General features: G+C 39.4%; 1 protein-coding gene across 2 annotated transcripts in view; it reads left to right on the forward strand.

The window, feature by feature from the left end:
* Positions 1-1,593: 1,593 nt before the first annotated feature.
* Positions 1,594-27,091, forward strand: part of LOC136882013 (zinc finger protein 37) — a 74,841-nt gene continuing 49,343 nt past the window's right edge. The window contains exons 1-4 of one of the 2 annotated variants that reach the window (XM_067154505.2): positions 1,594-1,709; positions 2,183-2,389; positions 13,694-14,045; positions 19,772-19,988. In XM_067154505.2, coding sequence (XP_067010606.2) covers positions 2,201-2,389; positions 13,694-14,045; positions 19,772-19,988 — 758 coding nt within the window. In that variant the 5' untranslated portion in view covers positions 1,594-1,709; positions 2,183-2,200. Of the gene's footprint in view, positions 1,710-1,751; positions 2,005-2,182; positions 2,390-13,693; positions 14,046-19,771; positions 19,989-27,091 lie in introns of those variants that run through there. The other variant, XM_067154503.2, reaches the window with a different exon arrangement.

Consider the following 27,091-nt stretch of genomic DNA (forward strand, 5'->3'; position numbering starts at 1 on the left):
ACCACTTCTATTTATTATTGTAATGGATGTAGTAATGAAATCTGTTAAAAGGAAAGAACATGGAGATATCAAAGCCTTCACATTTGCAGATGATGTTGCGATCTGGAGTGACTCAGAAGATGAATTGGGAGAGAGAATACAAAGCTGGCATGGGGAGTTTACGAAATATGGTTTAAACATCAGCAAGACCAAGACGGTGGTGATGAAAGTGTATGGGGAAGGACCAGAACCAATAGTCATGTTAAATGAAGCTCAACTGGACAGCGTTCCAATTTTCAAATACTTGGGTAGCGTTATATCAAATGACAACCTAGCAAAACATGAGGTGAACAATCGAATCAATAAGGCAATACAATTTTACCACCAGGTAAGACGCCTGCTGTGGGATGAGCAAATGCCCATGAAAACAAAAATGACATTGTACAAGTCCTATTATACACCAATTCTTACATACAGTCTCGAAACCACAACACTGACCAATAGAGATAATTCCAAACTTCAGGCAGCTGAAATGAAATTCCTACGCACTGTGATCCAGAAAACCAGGAAAGACAAGATTAGGAATGAGAAAATTAGAGAAGAATAAGGAATAGATGATTCTCTCCTCAATAAGATTCAGATATCAAGACTGAAGTGGTTTGGTCACATGAAGAGGATGCCAGTAAACAGAACTGCAAGGAAGGAATTTGACAGAAAGGTAGAAGGAAGACGACCCGTGGGAAGGCCACGAAGGAAATGGATAGATTTAGTTAAGAGCGATGTACTGCTGAGAGGTCATGATTGGGACAAGTTGGTGGAGGAAGAATGGTACAAGGACAGGATGAGATGGAGGAGGCTCATATACCACACCCGGGAAACTGGAGATTGTTTAGGATGATGATGATGATTTATTCATTCATTCAGAACACTTCCCAAATTTGCCACGAGACAAATTATACTGGTACCAAACAATTTTTTATTTTATTATTTTTTTTTTATTTAAGGAGGTTGTTTATATTAATGCGCATTCCTTTTGTACCAAAACTGAACACATTGAACTGAAACTCCATAAAGATCCGAGAGCAAGTCATAGAGACAGCGTTGCTCTTGTTGCCACGGAGAGGCCTGGTGCAGGTCTTTTGATTTGACACCCATAGGCGACCTGCGCGTCGTGATGAGGGTGAAAAGACGGCACGTACACCCAGTCGCCGTGTCAGGAAAATTAACCAACTATGGTTAAAATTCCCGACCTTGCCGGGAATCGAACCCGGGACTCCTCTGGCCAAAGGCCGGCAAGCTAACCACTTAGTCGGTACTGGTGTTCTGTGTAATGCAGTGCCTTATGCTGCAAATCCAGTATGTAATTTTTATATGAGAGGTTAACGTTTTTCTTATAGCTCTCTTGGGAAATCACGGACGCGCTTCTAAAATTTTATATCGCGTGAAGGAGGACCTAAAACAGGTGGTGTGGGATTATTTTCGATACTTGCTTACTCGAGTTCAGTTCGGTAGCGCTGTGCACCCTGACAGCATTATTATGAACTAAGATTTTGAGGTTCGCTGTCTGTGTCAAAGAGAAATCGTCTGAATCAAAGAAGATATATAGGTCTGATACAGAGATTGCTGATTGGGATTGGGGTTGATAGTTTGCTTGAAGGACGATGCGTGCAGTGAGACATTTCAAACATTATGTGTACAAAAAATTATTAGATGCAAAATGATGAAAAAATGTAAAGAAACAATGTTTACGACATTAGAAATACAGTAGATGAATAGTTCTGGTGTAATAAATGTATTCCATTCGAAACCTCTTGTCAGTTTTGTGATGGGAATTACCAACTCCATAATTTGGCTCAAGATTAAATATTTAAAGGAGAATGAGTGCTAACAGCTTTGAAGATTAATATGAGTATAGGATGGAGGGACTGGTGTCGTCTCTGTGCAGATTATAATGTTCCTGACATTAATTTATTTAGTGAAGAGAATCAGCTGGTAGATAAAATTGTTAAATATCTTTCAATTTCGGTAAGTTATTGCTACCTAGTCCATAAAATCACGCGTCTTAAAGCTGAGAATAGTTGATGGGACGTAAAGGTAGTTATTACTGTAAACTTGCCGCTTCATTATGGAGTAAGCTATAATTTACCGTTTGACACTGACAGGTAGTCATTTTGTTATGTTTTAAAAATATTTTTCTTTACAGGTTGACAGTCAAGATGGCATGCCTAAATTCGTGTGTCAATCTTGTTCACATCGTTTAGTATCATTTGATCACTATGCTGAACAATGTTTACGAGTGCAGGCTATGTTTGGTGCCATACTTGGGGACGGAGACGATAATCCGGAGAAGGTTGACTTGCTTCGTGAAGAGTTTCTACAAGATGTCATTGGAGAGAAGACAAACAGTGGGGTGAGTTTTAGAGACATCTCTCCTTGACCAAAAATGGTATATGACAGGAAGTATATGAACTGCCAGATTTGTTCGTATTTTCACAGCCTCATACAGTTCTGAAAATATTGATGATGAAATTAGGTTGTATTCTTTTTGTTTTCCAGTGGGTCTTACAACAGTATTCGGTCAGAAAATAGTGAGTTCTCAAGTGAAATTACCTTCACATCAGTCTGTTTTTTGACCAACTTAGTTGTGTGGGAGTGAAAGCTGGGTGAACTCAGGGTATCTTATTCGTAAGTTGGGAATAAGACATGAAGGTACTGAAAATGATTACTAGTACGGTACTAATGGATGAGAGCAATGTTAGAGGGGTAAGTTACTCGGAATGAGGACATACGCCTAAAGGCCAAGTTGAGAATGAAATGAAATGGCGTATGGTTTTTAATGCCGGGAGTGTCCGAGGACATGTTTGGCTCGCCAGGTGCAGGTCTTTCGATTTCACACCCATAGGCGATCTGCGCATCATGATGAGGATGAAATGATGATGATGAAGATGACATACACCCAGTCCCTGTGCCAGCGAAATAAACCAGTGATGGTTAAAATTCCCGACTCTGCCGGGAATCAAACTCGGACCCCTGTGACCAAAGGCCAGCACGCTACCCATTTAACTATGGAGCCGGACAAGTTGAGAATGAACTTGATGGATGAATCTGTGCATATATACTGGCTTCGGTGGTGAGTTTGTGTGAGACGAGTGGAAGAAAGTAAGTTACCTTGGTAAGTAATGGACTTGGCCATTGATGGTAAGATAAATGCAGGGAGACAAAGAAAACAATGGTTGAAGCAAGTTTTAAATGATTTAATTCTCAGAGGTATGTGGAACAAAACAAGGTCACGGAACTAGGGCAGACGTTGAACATGATTCGTACAAGTAGCGCACATGAGTACGCCCCACTAGGCACGGACAATGAAGCTCTGTTCACATAAATCCCGTGTACTGACACACAGGTTAGAAGTCTAGCTTGGTGCAGCTGATTGGTGCATTAATCCCTGGCAAGTGACAAGTCCTTTGGTCTGGACAGAACTCATTTCCACGGCAAAGAAAGATTAGGCCTAGACTGTGAAGCAGTGTACAGGCCTCAAGTATATCCTGGAGCACAACCCGTATCAGCACTTGTTTACAAGTTTTTGTTGTGGTTTGGTCGGAAATGACATGCATTGTTGTATATGTTCTGAATTATGGGAAAGATGCCATATAGCAGTGTTTGTTCATATGCCTAACAAAAGTGAAGGGCTGTGTGGTGGGTCCCTGGCAGTGGTAATGAACACTTCTCCCTCTCCTACATGTTATAAAAGGTAGGATTTATAAGGTTCCACATCCTAAGTTGTTTCATGATAAATTGTTTGGGTGATATTCCACATCTACCAGATCTAGTTGTAAATGGATAATTAGGGTTGTGTAGTTAATTCACTGAGGGTTGTAGACTGAACACTTAAAGGCATACTCAGTCTGTAAAGAAGATTTATGTATGGATGTTTGTTTCCTGGGAATACCAAGGTTATTTGTGATAAATTGCACTAAGGTCTTCAAAAAAGCTGTGTCTTGACCCTCGATCATGCTCTACATTATCTGACGTCCCTTCACACGAGCATAGCTCTACACCTCACTTCTGTTCCCACTCGTCCTCACAGGCTTTTCGTACGCCTCCCCACACCTGTTACCCGATGCCCTTCTTGGAAGTCCAAACGCACAAAAGTTCATGGGAGAAGCATCAAGTGATTTCACTGAAGGTTACAACATGTGTCTTGTTCCATTCTTTCTAAGAATACGAGTGTTGAATGGGATGGAAGGAAAACGCTGCAGACATCAAGAGGCCAAGCGACAACCCCGCCCTCCTCCACCCATTCAGTGTGATTTGTGTGGGCGTATGTTTTACGCCAGGATTGGTCTGTTTAGTCATTGTAAACACATCCATAAACTGAGTTGAACTGGTCAGTGTTTGCAGGAAGAAGTTATATATACTCGGATCGAGTTACAGCTGACGACAATGACTTGACGCCTTATCTTGATGTATACCAGTTTCTGTCTGTACCATACAGAGCCGGGATCTCAATATGGTAAATTGGAGTCGGGACTTCAGTTTGATAGTATAGCGAGTTCACTTTGACTTTTAAGCAACGCAGCGAATAGTCAACTTCCCATCATAGCAATATCCAGCAATAGCTATAAATCCCCTCGAAAAAGTTTCTTTGCATTCTGCGTACTATTTTTCATGTCCGTTTTCAGCTTTTCCCCAGTAGTCAGTTGCATGGTGTTTGTTTCAGCTGCTTAGATGGACATATGTTTCACCTAATGTGACCACAAATTTCTATTGTGCCAGAGGACCTTGACCTTCCTCACGATGTCTAGAGTACAGTTTGTCACAGATTGCGGGTTCACTTGTTTCTTGCCTTTTGGAATTAATGCTCTACAGTCTTCCCTGTCTTATTCAACACTGAGCTGATCCCTTTCTTTGACACTGTAAAATTCTGTTTCGTGCACACTTCAAAATAGCAGAATAGCTGTAGTTTGCATTGTAAAGGGTCATAATAGTGTGTAGAGTTCAGTTTTCTTTGGCATCGTTGCAGCTGCACTCTTGTTAATACTACACAGACAACAGCTAAACTGGTTTAGAGTGGCTTGCGCATGCCAGTGCTACAGTGACATCTGAAGGTCATTACCAGAGATTAAAAGCAACCTCCTTATATTAATCTCACCAAATTCAGCTCTTCATCTTTACTCTTCTGTTTTCAAATGGCATTGTTTTGGAACTGCCAGGATAATTGGGTAATCATTTGGGCTTACTTCATCATCATCATCATCATCATCATCATCATTTCCCCTCATCCAGTTCTTGCCACAAAGTAATGATGCGGTAGCTTAACTGGAATAGTTATATAGGGGTGAAGTGCCTAGCCTGTTTGGCCGCTTTCATACGAGGCAACTAGTGGCGGCAGCCAATTGCCTGTACGGAAAACAGGTCTTAAACTCCCCATTACCGCTATAAATTCAATTCTAGATTCAATACGGACCAAAATGAAGTTCTTAACTTTAAATCCCCATTACCGGGCGAGTTGGCCGTGCGCGTTGAGGCGCGCGGCTGTGAACTTGCATCCGGGAGATAGTAGGTTCGAATCCCACTATCGGCAGCCCTGAAGATGGTTTTCCGTGGTTTCCCATTTTCACACCAGGCAAATGCTGGGGCTGTACCTTAATTAAGGCCACGGCCGCTTCCTTCCAACTCCTAGGCCTTCCCTATCCCATCGTCGCCATAAGACCTATCTGTGTCGGAGCGACGTAAAGCCCCTAGCAAAAAAAAAACAAAAACAAAAAAAAAACTCCCCATTTCTAAAATGGTATCTACGAGTCAGGAAGTGTTTCTGCTTTCTTTGCTAATCCAAAAGAAAAAGAGGAATAAATGCACGGCAAGAGCAATGTAGGTGCATCCTCCATCACAGAGGTCGTACACAGGATTTGATGAGTCAATGCCCTTTGTATTTGCAGCTGATGAGGGATTTGGTCTTTCCTGTCATACACTGCGACCATATGTGGGCACTTTTCTGAGTGTAAAGAAACGCGCCTTTTAATTACAGACTTTCAACGACGCGCAGGTACATTGAATGTACCTTTGGAATACTTGCAAACAAATTGCGTATTTTCCACTGACCACTGAATGTTGACACCACACTAGCGGAGGACATAGTGAAAGTGTGTTGTGTTTTGCACAATTTTGTACAAGAGAGGGATGATGTTCAAATCAAAGTTACTTTGATAGTAGATGAATTGTTTGAAAAGTACCCTGCTTCAGGACCTAAATCAAGGCTTGCCAGAAATTTACGAGACAAGTTTGCCAACTACTTTGTCAGTGAGGAAGGTGCAGTTTCATGGCAAATAGATCGTATTTAAGAACAAAGTATTGTGTCTACAGTACTATACAATCATAGATGGACACCAAAAATATAATTGTACTTTACATGCGTTTCGTAATTATTTTTAATTTGCCAATGGGCTCTTTTTAACAACATTAGTTAAGTAGTGATGATTGTTTATCTTTCATTCTATTGCTGTCTTGTTTACCATATAAATCTCCTGCATGATTAAAACTTTTCACTAAAGTAAAAATAACAAGCAAATAATGAATGAAAAACTCTTTTATGAATATACTCAGTAATTTACAGATTTGTTTTGCTGAATTGAGTTTTCTTGTAACAAATTAACAAAAGGTACGTAAAATATAAGGAAAACGCTTACATATCTCGTTTCTCTCTGCTGGTCTTTTGTCATCAAACTCGGGGAAGAACCTCAATATAATGCTATGCCATGTGTTTCTTCGTTCACTTTTCCATACTCATCGACTGAAGCGTTCCAAATCGTGGGATATTTTTCAACTCCATATATCAGGTCTTCCGTGTTCACTTATTCATCTATTAATCTAGTAAGGCTACTTCTTTCCACGTTTGCACTCATATCTGTCAATGAACGCAGTAAGCTCCTTATTCACGACTTCCTAAATTACACGAACTGGATCAAACTGAAGTGGACAGTGAGAAGTAGCAGCAACTGTGGCACCGTGTGAAAGCTCTCATTTAAAATAATACTCTGCTGTAAGTTGCCGCTACCGATCGCCACCACTAGTCGCCTCGTGTGAAAGGGCCCTTAGATAAGCATCATTTCTGCATTTTCAGTGGATTATGGACCACAAAAGTTGGTCTTAGCTTGCAGAAGGACTGTCAGGACTAGAGCTTTGGTATGGACTAAGTTACTTAGATATAACAGGAAGGAAATCCAGAGTTACATTTTGCAGATCTACTGTAGATAATATACCAGGAGAATGGATGTTGGTCATACAGACACACTGTCGAAGCAAAGGTAGGTTATTATTGATATTCAAAGATGTTTATATTTGTGAAGACGCTAGTGCGCAGGATTTAATTTCAGTTGTCATATCTCCGCACGATGTTCAGAAAACTTTTGGAACAGTGGGTGCACTGTCTGAGGGCTGGACAAAACACGAAAAATTTCTTAGGAACCAAGAATAAAAAATAAAATTCATGTACATACCTCTATAATCAAATTCAGCCATCGCCTCTGCTTCCTTCTTATCACTCCTCCTAACATTTCTATACCCCTTTGTTACGCCAGTCCTTTGCTGATTTTCACGGTTCAAAATCTTCTGGACTTTGATCATCATTATTGTCGCGGCCACCAAATTAGGTGGGTCACAGAAATTATGCTGCTGCCAAGGTTATGCAGCAACTGGCGAAGAAATGTCTACCTGAACACATACTTTCAGAGCGCGAGGCAGATTGTTCTCTCTCAAGCTCCTGATGTTACTTCATACAATATTTCAAAACAAATTTTACTACAAGCTCCCTAAAAGACTGCTGATTTCAGTGGTACAACTATTTTTCATATAAACCAGTTTAAATAATTATTAAAAATAAAATCCTGAACGAGTAAATTTAAATCCGTAGAATCATGTATTGAAAATTTCAATGAGCGGCCAAGTTTTTATTTCTTCAGCCAATAAAATTTTGTCTGCGGGAAAGATATAAAAAGCTGCCTGACTTATATTTCTTATCTGAAACATATTTCCGTGAGTCTTGTAGTTTTCCTGGAAAATGGCTCGGAAACCGATCATGTAAACGTCGCTTAGCTGAGGCAGATCGGGACACGTGCCAGCACAGACTGCAGGACACCGTAAATACTTTTGGATTACATATTAATCTGTATCAGTTTTATTACATTATAACTTTAAATATTTGAATACTGTAAATTGGACTGAGTAATATAGAAAAAATAACTACTTTAAAAATAGGTTTACATTATTTTACAATGAATTAAGAATCGGTTTCTAGCTAAAAGGCAGTCTTAAGATTTCTTAGTCATTGTCATCACTCATCTCACTATCTATCGAGTCGTCATTTACATTGATGATGAATGGCTCCATTCTTTCGTCCCTTACTATTTCCTTGGCCCAATCGTCTGCTTGAAGATTTTCCGGGCGATTGGAGCACTTTTTCCAGTCTGCAGCAGTCACACGGTCGATGGCTTCTGACGTGAGATTTTCTACGTCCTTTATTTTGAATGTCTTGTTCCTCTCTGCCACTTCTCTCTTGACTTGAGCCCAAATCAATTCAATTGTATTGGCAGTGGTAGGGTGGCAACCTTACTACCTCATGGCCCCAAGAGAGAGAGCTAATTCGTCACGTTTCTCCTTGGAGATGAAAGTATTTTTTGGTTGGGTGAATATTTCTCTTCATTAACACATCTCTGGACTGCACAAAGGCTAACATTACTCACTGTTGCAGTCAATTCATGGCTTTTCTTGAAGTTCACAGTCTGCAAAATATTTTATTCGGCCAACTTCTGCACATATTGCAATACATTCACTATTACGGATTTTGTCTGGCTGGGTAAATCCTTCTTCTTAAGCCCTTCCAACCGACGCCGCTTCAGAGGAGTTTCTTATTCGTTTCTCGCACTTACTTCGTCCTCTTCAGATGATAGACCCGAAGAAACACCAGGCTGAACACATTCACTATCCATCTTTAACAGCACTTACGGTGCGAGCTCAGCAGCTGCACGACAGGGAACGACTCGGGTTAAGGTGGTCTGGAGCGGATGGGCTTCAACTAGACAGCACTGCACGATCAGCGTTGCCAATCCGTGCTCGGAGATAAGCGACTCTCGACCGTCTGTCGCTTCGCCGTTCCCATATCTGACGACAGCGCAGTTTTCCTCACCCGCCTAATTTGGTGGCCGCGGCAATAGGTGATAGATACATGCTGTCTGTCTGCAGTGAAGACCTCGACTTATTTTTTAGTAGATTCATTGTACTAATCGCTCTTTCATATGAAGCTGTTGAAGTTGGCAGTACTACAACAATGTTGATGAGTTTATTGAGAAAAGGAAATATTTCTCATACATTTTGGGCACCTACACGGTTTTTACATAGCCATGGCTACCCAGTGGTGATTTTTAAATGTATATACTTGGAACAAAGATAAGCATCATAGTTCTCTGTGTTTTTCCAATTTAGGGGAGAAAGTTGCTTGTAATAGAATGAGACTTGTCATAGTATAGGAAAAATAAATCTGATGCATTAATTCATTGTCCATTGTGTCTTCCTAATCTGTTATTGCAGCATCACAGTAATAGAACATTGGAACAACTAATGGTTTTATGTGCTTTTATTCCATATTTCATGGTGATAGGTTTTGATGTAATTTCAGAGTTAGGCATACAGTATACTCTGAGTGCAGATGTTAGGAAATAGCTCTCTTGATGGAAACTGCCCCTACGAATAGGGTTGTGGTGATTTTTAAAGGGAAATGCGACTAAATAACCATCCCCTCGTATATTTAATCAGAAGAAAAAGTACGGGTGGGGACAGGAGGGACTGTCCTGCTGAGTGCTCTTGACATCACCCCAGTCAAAGTCTGGCTTAGGTTGAAATGAAAGACACGTTAGTCATTTCAATACATTTTTATTTGCAAGTGGCAGATGATAATTAGAGAGAGAGACAAATGTTTCATCAGTAAGGTAAATAAATAAATAAAATGTAATAAAAATCTGATTAATGGATTTCATCTTTATGGCTATTACTTCACCACCATAAAATATTCCTTAATTTATCGTACACCACAATAGCTGACTATCTTCAGTACTATTTAGGATGGTAAGAAGTGACTAAAACAAAATAACAAACAATAAGCCCATACCACAATATTACTGCGGAGCATCCACATATTTTCTAAGTTAAAAGGGCAACCCATTTTAAGTAAAAATATTACATGTAACTTAATTTGAAATTATTAGGAGATTGAACAGAATAAATCATTCATAATAGTTTAAAATATCAGCTATGGTACAGTGGCTCCCATTGTTTGCTTCATGGTGCTGCCTACTTCCATTTAGCAAGAACGAACTCTGATCACACAGATTCCAAAATCAACCAAAAATAGTTGCAGAAATTTCCCTCGTTAAGTCGATTGTTTACTTGCGTGCAGTGTAACCCGAAATACATACAGCTTTCCTGTAGGTAATACAAGCTACCCATTTTTTGTATCCTTGCAAGTTTCTCCTTCAGAAGATTAAGTTGAGCAGTCACAAAAGGGTAGCACAGGATGTTTTTAAGCTTCATCCTATCCCTGTTGCACGGACCGAGGTAGGCTGCCACTTCATCTTAAATTTGGGACGGCGTCTGATCCTCGTGATGACAGACACAGTCTCTTCTCAAGGCAGATTCACAGTCATGAGGACAGAAACAACTAGCACGCTTGCGTGAGCCAATTTTCACGATTCCAACTAAGCATACTAATACTTCATTTTTATTATTTTTTAGGAAAACAGAATGGGAACTGCATCTCAAGGCTATGATACTGAATGAATGTACGTCTACAACGTTTTAATTTACCTACTGTAGCTCTTTTAGTTTGCATGATTAAATGTGTCTGCTGTATTTCCGTTTATCACTTTTTGACATGTTAGTAATACTACAATACTTACTACCTATCCCTAAAATACTTAAGTCAAATTTTACATTTTTTTTAGGTCATATTTAGCAAGTTTTTAGCATAAACTTCTGAACCGTAATAATTACAAATACTATCTAGCTCCCACGGTTCCAAGTACATAAAAGGAGAGTTTTACACACGGTCACTTACTTAATACAAATTTCAAGATGACTTTAGCTTCATAAAGGTCCAAAATTAAAATGTTTGTAATTATTACGGTTCAGAAGTTTATGCTAAAAACTTGCTAAATATGACCTTAAAAAAATGTAAAATTTGACTTAAGTATTTTAGGGATAGGTAGTAAGTATTGGAGTATTACTAACATGTCAAAAAGTGATAAGCGGAAATACAGCAGACACATTTAATCATGCAAACTAAAAGAGCTACAGTAGGTAAATTAAAACGTTGTAGACGTACATTCATTCAGTATCATAGCCTTGAGATGCAGTTCCCATTCTGTTTTCCTAAAAAATAATAAAAATGAAGTATTAGTACGCTTTTCAGAATCTGTCGGCGTACGTTCATATAGCAAATCTTTCCCAGAATCATGTCTTCTAATCCTTCTACCTATCTCTTTCAAGAAAATATACTGTACATCTACTACAGTATTTTGAAATCCTGTGTTTGAAAATTGACTCAGATAACATGTATGTACCTTGAATATGAATATTGAATTTTCACAACCGCATTGTAATCGAAACAGACTTTCAACTTATTAGGTCGTGTTACGTACATGTAGTACGTATTGAAGAGATGTTAAGTACAGAACAAAAATGGCCAGCCGGACGACAGTGGGATCTGAACCCACAACCTCCCGATTTTGCGTCGGTTGCTCTCCTTTTATGTACTTGAATTCTATTATGGTCATCTCTGAAATGAATAAACCCTAATATGCAAGTAAACATTCAAATATCTGTGACTACATAGAGCAACCGACGTGAAATCGGGAGGTTGTGGGTTCGGATCCCACTAGTGTCCGGCTGGCCATTTTTGTTCTGTACTTAACATCTCTTCAACACGTACTATATGTACGTAACACGATCTAATAGGCTGAAAGTCTGTTTCGATGATGTACCTTGTTAAATACAAACCTCAGTTTCAACTAAAATTCTCAAAATATAAGCAAATGACCTTATATCACTAAACTGAGCAGTGAAAACAAATTATGGTTTCCTTCTGGAACTTAATTAATGAAATAATTTATGCAGACAGTGCATGCCAATCAATCTTTCCAATTAATTTTTCAGTGAAAAGTCTACCCCATGTAAGGACCTGTAGCCTGTGATATGACATAAGTTTTTCAACAGCTGACCATTCACCAGCGCATCGAACAATCGATAATGAAGGTTATTGCCGTTTCTGCCTCCAGTCTTATACAGTAAATATACATTCCCATGTGTGTAATACCTTTTGAGTTATAATCTTGTTTTGCATTACATGAGAAGTATCCCATCAGTTTTTTGCCAAGAAGACCCAACGTCAATTTGAATTACGTTTTACGTCAAATTAACTTTAATTTTTTTACTCTTATGCGTACGTCCTGTAATCCTGTCAATTTTAGTTAGTGCATTGATGGGGTGTAAGTTTCTTTTGGGGATCACTGTAAGTACTTAGGTGTTAATATAAGAAAAGATTTTCATTGGGGTAATCACATAAATAGGATTGTAAATAAAGGGTACAGATTTCTGCACATGGTTATGAGGGTATTTAGGAGTTGTAAAAACCTCCGTGGTTCAGGCGGCAGCGCAGCGGCCTCTCACTGCTGGGTCCCGTGGTTGAAATCCCGGTCGCTCCATGTGTGATTTGTGCTGGACAAAGCGGAGACGGGACAGGTTTTTCTCCGGGTACTCCGGTTTTCCCTGTCATATTTCATTCCAGCAACATTCTCCAATATCATTTCATTTCATCTATAATTCATTAATCATTGCCCCAGAGGAGTGCGACAGACTTCGGCAGCCGGCACAATTCCTATCCTCGCCGCTAGAGGGTAGCTTCATTCATTCCATTCCTGGAACGGTCGGATGACTGGAAACAGGCTGTGGATTTTCAGTAAGGATGAAAAGGAGAAGGCATATATGTCTCTGGTACTAGCGTATGGTTCCAGTGTATGGGACCCTCACCAGGATTACTTGATTCGTGAACTGGAAAAAAATGAAAGAAAAGCAGCTCGATTTGTTCTGGGTGATTTCTGACAAAAGAGTAGCAAAAATGTCGCAAAGTTTTGACTGGGAAGACTTGGGAGAAAGGAGACGAGGTGCTCGACTAAGTGGTACGTAATACCAATATAGTTAGTCTATTATTGGACATTGGTACTTCCGAGCAGTCAATGGAGAGATGGTATGGAATGACATTAGTAGACGAATAAGTTTGAGTGGTGTCTTTAAAAGTAGGAAAGATCACAATATGAAGATAAACTTGGAATTCAAGAGGACAAATTGGGGCAAATATTCGTATATAGGAAGGGGAGTTAGGGATTGGAATAACTTAACAAGGGAGATGTTCAATAAATTTCTGGGCCGATGACCTTCGATGTTAGGCCCCTTTAAACAACAAGCAATAAATTTCTTATTTCTTTGCAATCATTTAAGAAAAGGCTAGGAAAACAACAGATAGGGGATCTGCCACCTGGGTGACTGCTCTAAATGCAGATCAGGATTGATTGATTGATTGATTGATTGATTGATTGATTGATTGATTGATTGATTGATTGCAAGTATCATTTTCATTGTTAAGGATCTGGTAATTTCTTGTTTGTTGTAGGTGATGGAGAAAAAGAAGGCCAATAATCCTGTAGCAGTCAAGACCCCCTCCTTGGATTCACCTGAGAACGATGAGGTGAAAAAATCCAAATCAAAAACAAGTGCTAAGAAGCTCAGCAAGCCGAAGATGACAAGTGGCAGAAGGCTTCGTAGCACCCGACAGAAGGTGGAAGGAGACAAGGAGATGCAACTAGACAGCAGCGTGGAACAGCAGCATCACCAGGGAGACCGAGCTTCTCTGTCGAGTGTATCAGTGAAGGTGGAAATACAGGATAATGAAATTTTTAGCAACAGTGGAGATAAATCCAGCGGTGATGAAGAAAATGTTTCGGTCCAGTCCACAAGTCGGAAACGTAGGTCTTTGTTTTTGTATTAGAGTAGAGATGTTTTGCATTTTGATTTAAATATTTACCTATTTTTAGCATTTGTAAATTTTTCATTTAACAATTTTTTAGCATTTTGAAAGGAGACCTGGAATTTCTGTTAATTCAAAGAAATTTTTTTAAAAATCTACTCACCAGATACATAGATATACATGTCAGACGGTCATTTGAGAGAGTATTTGTCTGGAACATGGGCCTGTATGGGAGTGAAATATACACAATAACTGGTGCAGAAAGAAAATAGAGGCCTTCAAAATGTGGTGGTGTAGAAGAATGCTTAACGTTATATAGTTCGATCGGATCACATACAGAGAGGTATTGAACCAAGCAGGTGTGAAGAGAAGAATATAGTGATATTTGACTCAAAGGAGAGGGTCAGGACTTGCTCATTTAGCTTTGTAGGGAGGCGTACAGGATTAAACAGTATGACAAGCAAATGAAGGATGATATGCTAATTATGTAGCTATAGAGAAACTGGCCCAGGATAGGGTGCTGTGGAGAATTACATCAAACCAGATCAGCCGGGCAATGGCACGAACATAAGTTGTGATGACCTAGGTGAGCCTGGTTCACTCCAAGTAACTGGAAGGCCAAGTAGTCCATACTGATAGAGTTCCATCCCACATACCAACCTTCCCACTATATTGTCATTACATATTTTAATGTCTTGTGATAATGTGTACAGTAAGGGATTGTATAACTTGCTGATGTTTAGAATCATAACCCCTGGTTGAGTTGAAATCCATTCAAACTTTTTTTTGCGTCGCACCGATACAGATAGGTCTTACGGCGACGATGGGATAGGAAAGGCCTAGGAATTGGAAGGAAGCGGCCGTGGCCTTAATTAAGGTACAGCCCCGGCATTTGCCTGGTGTGAAAATGGGAAACCATGGAAAACCATCTTCAGGGCTGCCAGCAGTGGGGCTCAAACCCACTATCTCCCGATTACTGGATACTGACCGCACTTAAGCGACTGCAGCTATCGAGCTCGGTGTTCAAACTCTAATCATACTTCATTATGTATTTAATTTGTTATTCATAAATATTCCATTTTGTCATTACCGGTCCAGCTACGTACAGTAACTACTATAACAAGCTTTGAAACCTCAGTAAGCGCACGGTAGTAATGTCTGGGAGAACCTTCTATTTGAGTGTTGGATAGACAGATCCATCAAAGTAAGGTGATGGATTAAAATTTCATTTTTCAAGAGATCTTATGAAAATTGAATAAAGTAAACTTTATCTGGTATCGCCTCCTCACCAAAGATCGGTGGCCATCATAGAGTTAGTTCTCCTATTTGTGTTTCCTGTATCGTAAATGTTGATAAACTTACTTATAATAGGTATTTTATTTGATCCTGTATTGACTTGTCTAAATCTATTCAGGGAATGCATATTGTTCCTGAAATGTGCATGATAGAGTAAATAATTTTCAGTCATTTTTGACAAGGTGGACCCAACATAAGCTATTTTAAATAGTTTCTTTAATAGATGTATCCTAATGTCAAATAATTTTCAAGGGTTCCACTCCAGGATAATCTTCTCCGCCCGAGTCCACGTTTCTCTTCTGTTTTGCCCTCTATGGTCAGTAGAGTTCCATGAAATTCACAAGACACGATAACGCTCATTTGCTTTAATTTTTACTTTTCTTTTAATATTAAGCTAATCATTTTATCTTAAAAATACATTTTTGTATCACAAAATAATGCAAAGTCATTTTGTATGTGACTTGGAAAATCTTTTTTTTTTTTTTTTTAATCATACTTCGACGCACTTGCAGACACAAGGTAGTTTGTGAACACAGCCTGCTTCACAGCGCCAGAAAGTTTTGGTGCGCATTATTTGCACTGTGCAATGTAGTAGTGTTCCCAGTATGTCTCTACATAAGATGTCATCAAAATAGATTTTTTGCTATAATTTTTATAATATTTTGTTGTTTGAATTGGTATTTAGCAAAGTTTTAAATCCCTGCAACAACAGAAATGAGTCTTTCTCAATGGATAATGTTGTAATTCTGAAACATTTGTTGTGATGTGTTCCAATTTTCGGTACACTTTATGTTAATACCAATATAAATTGTCCGTTATTGGACATTATAAATTTTCCAGTTAACTTATTCCTGGTTGCCAGCGTTTCGCCCCCATGTGCTAGGTTGGGCTCGTCAGTTGGTACCTAGCACACCTACCAAGACGCATGGCTAGTGCATACCGTGGAGACCACTGCGTAGGCTACTTGAAGCCACTAGCAGTGCCAATGCACTATGAGAGACTTTGTCTCACTACCTAAAATTGATGCCTGCTTGGCCATCAAATGATATTGAAGTTGATTCCCATACGGAATCTGAAATATTTGTCCCAAATGAGTAAATTAATAATGTCCAATAACGGACCATTTATATTGGTATTATAAATTTACTCATTCGGGACAAATATTTCAGATCCCCTATGGGAATCAGCATCTATATCACATTTTATGTTATCCGTAAGCCATGCCACTCTTGAGTACTCTGACCATGTTGTTCATTCTCAGGCTCAGTGATTGGAGTGTTTATACAGTACTTGAAAAGAACTGACCAGATGCAATGCCTAAGACTGGTGTTTCAGTATATTCATGGGCAAGCAAATTCAGCTCGGAGGCGTTTTATGTGAACAGGAAAAAAAAGTTGATGTGTAATTTTGTGACAAATGTCTGGAGTTCAAAACACAGGACATGGTGATTAAACACATTGCTAGTGATGACCGCAAGGGATCATTGATGCGGCAGTTATCTGTGGGAGAATCGCTCGCACAGGCAAAGAAGGCTAATGAAGATAAAAATGAATTGATGATTGACACAACTTTATTGCTGGTACCAGTATTAGTGTTGAGAACTTCAACAACCCCAAGGGGTGGTTATCAAAAGTAGCAGAGACTTCATGTTGTAGGGAATAAAAAGCAACAAGAACTGAAGATGAGCATTCAAGATTTTAAAAACTTTTTGTTCTTTCTGACAAAACTACAGACAATTTGGAGAAGCGAGGAACAGCTAGGATGTATCTTTAGATGCCAATGTGATGCTCGATAAAGCCGCGGTGCCACTTGTGGCCATCGTGAACAAGTACGATGTTCAGTTTGACAATGTTTTGGGCTTAGTTACTGATTCGGCTCGTTATATGAGTGCATGTGCCAGTACTTTAATGGGGCTTGTTGGTGACAGCCTTGGTTGTGTACAGTGCTGGGCTCATGAAGTTAATCTTGCAGACGTATGACTTGGCCCGCAACGGGCGACTTTCACGTATTCTACACTGTGACGGCAGTGGTGCCAGATCCTTTCCAACAGAACAAATATGACCTGGGCCACCAAGCTCAGTTGCATAAAGCAACCCATGCAAATCAGGTAATATTTTTTAAAATTTATTGCATCAATCAAAAAAATACACACATAGATATCACTTTTCTACATAGTATCCTGCCTTTGATATGCATTTTCTTCATTGGATTGGGAAATTTTTGATGCCGTCCTGATAGAAAGAAGAGGGATGTGTGCAAAGCCAGCACCCAAAATCTTCCACAGTACACTCGCATCATCATCAAACCACTGTTCTCTTAGCTCTTATTTGACCGGGCGAGTTGGCCATGCGGTTAGGAGCGCGCATGTGTGAGCTCGCATCCGGGAGATAGTGGGTTCGAACCCCACTGTCGGCAGCCCTGAAAATGGGTTTCCGTGGTTTCCCATTTTCACACCAGGAAAATGCTGGAGCTGTACCTTAATTAAGGCCACAGCCGCTTCCTTCCCATTCCTAGGCCCTTCCTGTCCCATCGTCGCCGTAAGATCTATCTATGTTGATGCGATGTAAAAGCAAATAGAAAAGGAAAAAAAAAAAAAAAAGCTCTTATTTGAGTGGTCCAAACAAATGGTAGTCACAGGGCGATAAATCTGGACTGTCCGGAGGGTATTCCAGTGGTGTCCAGTGAATTTCCTCCAGTTTTTCCTATGTTAAAGTGACAGTATGCGGCCTTGAATTGTCATGGAGGAAAATGACATTTCAGACCAGTTGCCAGCGTCGCTTGTTGCGATACGTAGCTTTTGCTTCATCCAAAAGGTGACTGTAATAGGCTGCATTAATTATCCTTTGTTCATGAAGAAAATCCACCAGCAAAACGCCCGCAGAGTCCTAGGAAACGGTTGCAAGCTCCTTTCCAGCAGATGGGCATGTTTTGGCCTTGACCGGACCTGTTTTGTCTCTTCGCCACCACTCCATGCTTGCTTGCTTACTTTGACTCTAGAATGTAATGATGCACCCAAGTTTCATCACAAGTCGCAATATGACACAAGAAATCCTCTCTTTCCTCCTCATAGCGACACAGGACTCTCTGACAAACTTCCCAGCGTAAAGTATTTTGTTCCTGGTTGAGGAGACAAGAACCCACCCTGGCAGACAATTTTCTGAAGTGGAGTTCATCTCGGATGATGGTTTGAACACTTCTCTAAATTACGCCTACAGTTAAACAAATTGCTAAATTTTTATTCGCCGTTCTTCAGTAATGTCACGAATGGCAACAATGTTGTCTGCAGTGATGCTTGTCCTCTGTCTCCTTTCATGAGGTTCATTTTCCACAACTTCTCTTCCAGCCACAAATTTTTAACCTACCCATACACTTGAGTCTGCAAAAGTCTTTCTTCCCCAAACTGTGTGCCTAGCCGTCTCAAAATTTTGGAAGGTTTAGTGCCCTCTTTTGCGAGAAATTTCATAATGATGCGTTGTGCAACAGACCTGTGCACCTCTTCCTGACTCATGACATACTGAAGCAGCCAGCTCTCCACTGCCTTTCTCACTTGCAAACCCCTTGCCTTGCCTTCAGAATTATTAGTAACAGCAGTGGTACATTCAAATTCCTGTTTATATTTGAATTGCCTTCGAACTGAACATGACCTAATATGTTGAAAGTTTATTTCGAGTACAATGCGGTCGTGGAATTCAATATTTTTCTTTCATTAACATGAAAAATATATGTATGAATCTATAACTTTTTCACTTCTGTTTCCACTTAGAGATTCCAGAATGCCATTCAGGCGCTTCCTGCCAGATAAAACAGCCCTGATCCTATCATCTTCCACAGCTTCCAGCCACTGGGCGGACTTATTTGGAACATAAGCCTCTCCATCAATTTTTGTCTTCCCACCATCTCTCTTTTGTCACTTTCTTTCTTCACCTGCTTCTCTCATGGTCTTTCTCTTCCTCTCCTGCCTTCGACTCCCATTTCATGGATCTTCCTGTGTATCCTCTTCTCCGTTCTCTTCACATGTTCATAACATCTTAACCCATGATTCCTGTGTCCTATCTGGCAATGGATCCACTTGCACTCATTCTCTGACCTTCTCTTATCCTATCTTATCCATTATGGTTCCTTCTGTTCTACTTCTCAAGAATTTCAACTTACTGGCCTAGATCCTGCTTTTCTCTCTCTTCCGCTCATTACCCAAGTTTCTGAAGTAGATGTCAGTATTGGGATATGTTACCTCTGGTATATCGCTCTTTTTCTGTTTTGGGGGACATTTTTTCTCCACACCAAGATTCTCACTCTATGGAGGAATATTTCTGCCTGTCTCCCCTGCCCACTTATTTAGCACGATTATCCCTATTTGAGAATAAGTGAGTGAATTAAATTCTACTTGTGAATACAGTCTTGATATTTAATTTTTGTCATGACTACCAGGTGGGCGTCCTAGTAAAACCTTGGTAGGAGCTGCAAAGAGGAAGGCAAAGGTCCCGTGTGTGGTGAAACGAGAGACAGACGAGAGCGATAAGGATGGAGCAGCTAGCGATCTCGGCGACTGTGATAGTAACGGGAGTAGTAGCGACGTGGAGGAGAAAGATGACGATCCAAAGGAGAAGAACGACGACGACTCCAATACTCAACCATCAATATTCAAGTTAGTAGCTTTTGTTAATGTCTTTATTGACAGCTGACCAGAACTGAATTAAACAATGGACAGCAGTGACACACATATATAAGAAAAGCTCTACAGTGGTCCAAAGTCCTCATATGAGTAGTCTCAATCTGATGGTTTTGTTCTTCTTATCCTTCTTCTTTTATGACAACATAGGATCACTTTAGTCAATCCATCGTTCAGGTCTCTTTGAAGGGATTGTTCGGGCTTTGCGGTCTTCCCAGTACTTCTTCAGACGCTCGGATCTTCGTGCCCGTTCCTCGGTTGAAAATATGCGTGTTGTTGGTTTGTTTCATGTAAGGGTAAAGCGGAGGTTTGTATTCAGTTTTATCTTATTTGTGGTGTCTTCTCTTGTAAGGCGTATTTCCTTCAGATCCTCTCTTACTTCTCTGATCCATTTACATCCTTTGTGGTATTTTTTGAGACAAGATTGTGTTGTACTAGTTGTTTCAGAAGTCTCGAATCCTGCATCCTCACGATATGCCCAAAGAATCCCAGTCTCCTCTTATGCATAGTATCTGTAATGGGTTCTAGCTCTTTGTACACGACTTTGTTAGGTATTAACCGCCACTGTCCATCTTTCTGGTACTTTTGTTCATGCAGGTTCTTCCAATCCTCCTTTCAATTTTCTGAAGTCTATCAGCCTTTGATTGTTTATTCAGGTGAAAAAGTGTTTCCACTGCATATGTAGCTTCCGGTTTTATAACTGTGTTGTAGTGTTTTATTTTTGTATTTATTGATAGAGATTTCTTTTTGTAGATATCCCATGTTAATTTTTGTGCTTTAGCCAATCTATTTGTTCTTGTTTGGATTGAGATTTACAGTATTCATTTAGGTTATGTGTTGTTACTTCTCCAAGATATTTAAATTGAGTTACTATATTGATTTTATTACCATTTATGGTAACTTCTTTTAGTTGTGTTGGTTCTTGGGGCATAATTTCTGGGTTTTTTTTTTTTTTTCAAGTGATATTTTGAGGCCAATTTTATTTGCAATGTTTTGAAGTTCTGATATCTGGGTTTTTGCTTCTTTTATGTCCACTGCCAGTAATGCTAAATCGTCAGTGAAACCAAGGCAGTTTTTGATTTTTTTTGGCCATTCTTTATTTTTGGGGTACATTTCGTAAACCATTCCCTCGTTACCATTTCTAGAGCACATCTCCCTGCCGTAGTCCAGTTTTAATTTCAAATGACTCTGATGTTTCACCTCTAAACTTCACTTTTGATTTGGTGTTAGTGAGAATCAATTTTATCATGTTTATTAATTTGGGGTGTAGTCCAAAGTGTCTTAAAATTTTCAAGATTCTCTATGGATGCAGTCATAAGCTTTCTTGAAATCTACAAATGTTATCACCATATCTCTGTTTCTTCTCTTGTTATAGTACATTATCAACTTAAGACTCATGATCCGATCAGGACAGCTCCTCCAGAGTCTGAAACCTCCTTGATATACTCCTAGTTCTTTCTCAAGTTGTAAACTTATCCTAGTAAGGATGATTATTGAAAATATTTTGTATGTTATGTCTAGGAGCAAGATTCCCCTGTAGTTATTAGGGTCAGTTTTCTCTCTCTCTCTCTTTTTTTTTTTCAGTGGATGAATGAGGGCTGTTGTCCAGTGTTCTGGCAGTTCTTCTTTAATCCAGATAGAGAGTAGTTGATGATGGACCAGGCGAGTTGGCTGTGTGGTTAGGGGCGCGCAGCTGTGAGTTTGCATCGGGGAGATAGCGGATTCGAACCCCACTGTCAGCAGCCCTGAAGATGTTTTTCCATGGTTTTCCACTTTTCACACCAGGCAAATGCTGGGGCTGTACCCTAAGTAAGGCCACGGCCGCTTCCTTCCCATTCCTAGGCCTTTCCTGTCCCATCATCGCCATAAGACCTATCTGTGTCGGTGCGATGTAAAGCAAATAGCAAGTTGTTGATGGAGAGCAACTTTTGCTGATCTGCATATTTCCAGATTTCTGCAAAGGTGTGATCTTCTCCTGGCGCTTTGTAGTTGGTTTGTTTTTGTTTTTGTTTTTTTGTTTTTTTTACAAGCGAATGGACCACTAAGGATAACACTACAACTTGATTTCTTTCTCTTCGTACGAAGTTTTCTCTGTGTCCAATACTCCTTCATGCGTTCGCTGGCCTGCTTCCGTTGTTCATCTGTCCAGGCTCTTCCGGTCTTTCCTAGTTCTTCCTGCAGCTTGAACACCTTCCAAATTTTTCAGTGTGTTCCTAAACGTATTCCTTTCTAACAGCTGGTCTTCCAAGATGCTTAATCTTTCCATATCCTTCTTCGTTTCCTTAATCCATGCTGTAGTGGTCTTTTTTCTCCAGAAGTAATCAAATATCTGTTTGGTAAGTCTGTTTGCGTTCATTCTGTATAGATGTCCAAGAAACACCAGCCTCCTTTTCTTCATGGTCTCTGAGATTCTTTCCACCTTCTGGTAAACTTCTTTGTTACTCCGAACTTTCCATCTGCTTTCAGTTTGGACAGCTCCCATAATTTTTCTGAGGATTCTACTTTCCAGGACCTCTAGCTTCTCCAGATTGTGGTTCATGGACAGGCATTCACTGGCATACAGGCATTCTGTTTTGACCATGGTGTTGTAATGTTTTAATTTGGAATTTCAAGATAAGCACTTCTTATTGTAGATGTTTTTTGTCAAGCCGTATGCTCTCTCCATTTTTGAGATCCGATCTTCCACTGCAGCTTTTTCTAGTCCATTCTCCTGTATCGTCTCACCAAAGTACTTGAACTTCTTGACCCTTTCTATCCGTCCTATCTCTGTTTCCAGGAATTTTGGTCCATCTTTGATGCTCGTCACGAATTTGGTCTTTTCTGCTGAGATCCTCAGTCCTGTTTGGCTGGTGATTCTTTCCAAGAGGTTAATCTGGATGGTTGCGATCTCTGGACTTTCTGATAGTATAGCAAAGTCGTCAGCAAAAGTCAAGCAGTTGACTTTAATCCCACCTGATTTTCTCCCTAAGACAGATCGGGATTATCCCTTGATGTTCAAGTTCTGAGTTACATATTTTCACTATCTTTTCTAGGACACAGTTGAATAGAAGTGGGGATAGTCCATCCCCTTCCCTCACACCTGTCTTGATTTCAAATGATTGTGAGAGATGACCGAAGAATTTTACCTTGCAGGTTGTGCCTGTTAGGGTCTCTATGATTATACAGTATTTGCCAGTTTGGTTTTGACTCCAAATTCTCTAATGATCTTATCCAAAGTCTCTCTGTCCACTGAATCAAAGGCTTTTTTGAAGTCTATAAACGACACCACAATTTTCTTACCATTCAACATTCTGTGGCGGAGTATCGACTTCAGGTTGAATATTTGTTCGATACAGGAGTGGCCTTTCCTAAACCCTGCTTGGTATTCCCCTAGTTGTTGGTCCAGATTCACTTCTATTCTATTAAGAAGCAGTTTTGAGAGAATTTTATAGGCGATCGGGAGGAGAGTCACACCCCTATAGTTGTTGACATCCTGCTTGTCCCCTTTTTTATGCAGCGGATGGATAAGTGCTGTTTTCCATTCTTCTGAGATTGTCTCCTTCTCCCAGATTTCTTTGATGATTTGGTGAAGATCATCTAAGATTTCCGGTTCTGCCCATTTCAACATTTCTGCCGTTATTGAGTCCTGTCGACTTTCCCTGTTTTTGAGGTTTTCAAGAGCTTCCTTGACTTCTTCCTTTGTTGGTAGTTCGTCATATTTTGAGTTCTCTGGTATGCCTGGAAATTTTAGTTTAGAGTTTGGGGAACGACAATTCAAGAGAGTGTGGAAGTATCTGGCTAATATCTCACAGTTTTCTTGGTTGTTCTACAAAGTCGGTCTGGATCTCTTCCAGTTGAGCTCTTTCAAATGATTGTTTAGTCCTTCGAAATATCCTGGATGTTTCTTTCCTCTGTTGCCTGAATTCTTCCATGTGTTCCTTTCCTCTGGAAAATTTCCATTTTCTCCATTTCTTGGACCTCTCCGTGAGAGCTTCCTCGCACTCTTCATTCCACCATATTCCTCTTTTCCTCCTGGCCTGTCCGAGCGTTTTCTTTGCGGCTTCGTTGATTCCTGTGCATAGTTCTTGCCAGCTCCCCTTTCTGCTGGTCCGGATTTTGTCTCTGAAGTTTCTAATGATGTCTTCAGTGACGTTCATTTTGTTTGTGTTGTATCTCATTATTTTAGGTGGGTCTCTCCTTTGTCCTATTGGGAGAAAACGGATTTTAACTTTGGAGAGATAGTTGTCTGAATCGAATTCACCGTTCCTAATCACTTTGACGTTCATCACCTCCTTTGAGTTTTTCCTTGTTATCGCTTCGTGATCCAATTGGAATTTCCCTAGTTCGGGATTCGGAGATACCATGTCTTTGATTTTCTCGGGAGTTTCTTGAATTGTGTTCACATAAGTTTCAACTGAAAAGCTTTGCAGAGTCCAATGAGCCTTTCCCCATTCTTCTTTGACCTCTTATGTGCTGGATATTCCCCTACGATGTCTCTGTACTTTCGTTCCTTCCCAGTCTGTGCGTTGAAGTCTCCCAGCAGGATTTTTACATTGCTCTTGGGTATCCGGGTGATTTCAGTTTCCAGAAGATGCCAGAAGTCATCAACTTGCTGTGGGTTCTTCTTGTTGTCTTCGTTGATCGGGGCGTGACAGTTGATGAGAGTGTACCTCTTATTCTTGCATTTAATAGTTAGTAGAGACAGTCTTTCAGATTTTGATGTGAAGTCTGTGACATTGTTTACTACCTTCTTGTTTACGTAGAAGCAGGTTCCGAGCAGAGGCATGTTGGTGGTTGTAGTTTTGTATTATTATTATTATTATTATTATTATTATTATTATTATTATTATTATTATTATTATTATTATTATTACCTACCACTACTTGCGAATGGATCGCTTAGGACAACGTGGAATCAATCTTTGTTGGCTTTCGTTCTCACCCAGTATAGGTGTGTTTGTGTTACTCAGACCATGTGTGCCGTGTTTGTGTGAGTTTTTCTGATTGTATCTCAGTTCTGTAGATTTGATGATGATCCTAATTCTTGAAGGTCTTCTTCTGTTTGCTTTTACCAATTTGGCCCCGTACTCTTTGTTTTTCAGGAATATCTAGGTGTCCCAGAATTTTTTTTTTTTTAGGGGAGAGCAAAACCTGTTTACCTGTTAAGGACAGTAATTAAGAATGTGTTATTTTTAGTATAGATTCAGGGACAGATTAATAATTGATTCAAGCTTAACCTTGCCTAAAAGTTTTAAAAATTATTAGTTATTGCAAAATGAAAAACATAGTTAGCAAGTTTTGTAACCAAGACATGGAGTTTACCTTCATAGACTATTGAACAGTGGTAGTATCTATATATTAAAGAAGTTTACTGAAAACAGCTTTGTCCAGTCCATTCGGTGATTCTACTAGACCGATTTGCTTCATTCGTCCTTCTTTAACTACCTGCTGGTGAATCCTCAAAATGAAATACATTCTGTGAGACGTGTGATTGCATGCAGCCATGTTTGATTACTACCTGTGAAGCCAGAGAGTGTACACTTCCTTTGATCATGTAAGAATACTATTCCCAGCTTCTAAATACTCAACAGATGGCAGAGTATTCCTAATAACTTACATGCTACTAACAATGTATGCACAGACGGGGAGGTATCAAGTCGACTAGCGTTCTGTATGACCATTGATAAAGCGCAGGGTTGTCTTTACCCGAACCAGTCGATCGTATGTAGCATATTTCAAGCGAGATCATTTGAAAATGTTAGATACGCCCAAATGGTCGAAGCACTGTGAATATTGTACGGAAAGAAGTGTTGTAAACTACATTATGTGCTGGTATGACACCATATCAACCTGACCTGTTTATAACAAATGCTGCGGAGCAGCGCGCGTACAGTATAAGAGTAACTTCACCTATAAATATAAAAATCTGAACACAATTTTGTATTTAAAACATAATCTTGTGCTGACACATCCTGTGTTCTACTTTGTCAAATCTAAAAGTTCTGTTGCACTAAACGTTTTTGTAATGTTTCATAATTAATAATCCAGTCTTTTCATTTTTTTTCCTTTTTTTTTTTTTTTTTTCTACTTTTGAGCATACACTGTTTCAGTACCTTTCCCATCATCAACACTTTCTGCATTCATGCAATCGCATTCTGAATTATCACTATTTTCTACTTCTTCTTCTTCTTCTTCTTCTTCTTCTTCTTCTTCTTCTTGTCACCGATTAATTTTCTGTAACATTTCAACTAATCTCTGTTATCCCACCTACACTCATAATATTTTTCTAAAAACTTCTCCACATCCCGTAACTCAGTAATCACATGACTAAATCCAACTCTCGTGATTTGCTGACAAGTTTGTCACAAAGTGATCATGGAATTGGCCATTAATTATAGGTACATATTTCAATACTGACAACTTTTCAGACTCGTAGACCTCAGAATTGTAATCATCTTGCAGATGGTATTAGAACTTGTATATAATTCGTGTGAAAAAACGATCATATTTGTTACAATGCTACTCGTGTATAATTCCATAACAAACACAAATTTGCAAGAGTTTCGTTAGTCACATGACCTTGGGAGTAATTCATTCTTCAGGCCATAATTGCAGGATCCCTATAAAAATAAAATTGTTCCTCTAACAAAGTGTAATCACGTTTTGTATTTCTCTGATGTGTTTGCGCTATGCAGAGATGAAAGGACACCTCTGATGGTTTAAAATGATCTATAGTTTAAGATGCCCTATTTTAGAGATATTCATATTTATTAAAAATCATGTCGTGTCAAGTAGCTATTACAAATATTATGCCTGTGTCTTATGACTAGACCTCGGATTTTAGGCAAAAACCTATTTTGTTCCTTAAGAGATAACTTAAAATGAAGTTGTATTTACATGTTTCATGTATTTATAAGGTTGTAAACGGTGGTCCTATAGTGCCTAAAAATGCCTAAATTGGTGTTAGAATCTATTTTTGCCTATATTCCTATAATTGCTATATTTTATCCCTAAATCGATTAAAAACGCTTTTAATTTAGTCGGAGAAACTTAAATATTTGCCGACTAAGTATCTTGAATAGTATTTTCTTGAAATTCTT

The sequence above is a fragment of the Anabrus simplex genome, chromosome 10 (assembly GCF_040414725.1).
Source record: "Anabrus simplex isolate iqAnaSimp1 chromosome 10, ASM4041472v1, whole genome shotgun sequence".
In the NCBI taxonomy this organism is placed as follows: Eukaryota; Metazoa; Arthropoda; class Insecta; order Orthoptera; family Tettigoniidae; genus Anabrus; species Anabrus simplex.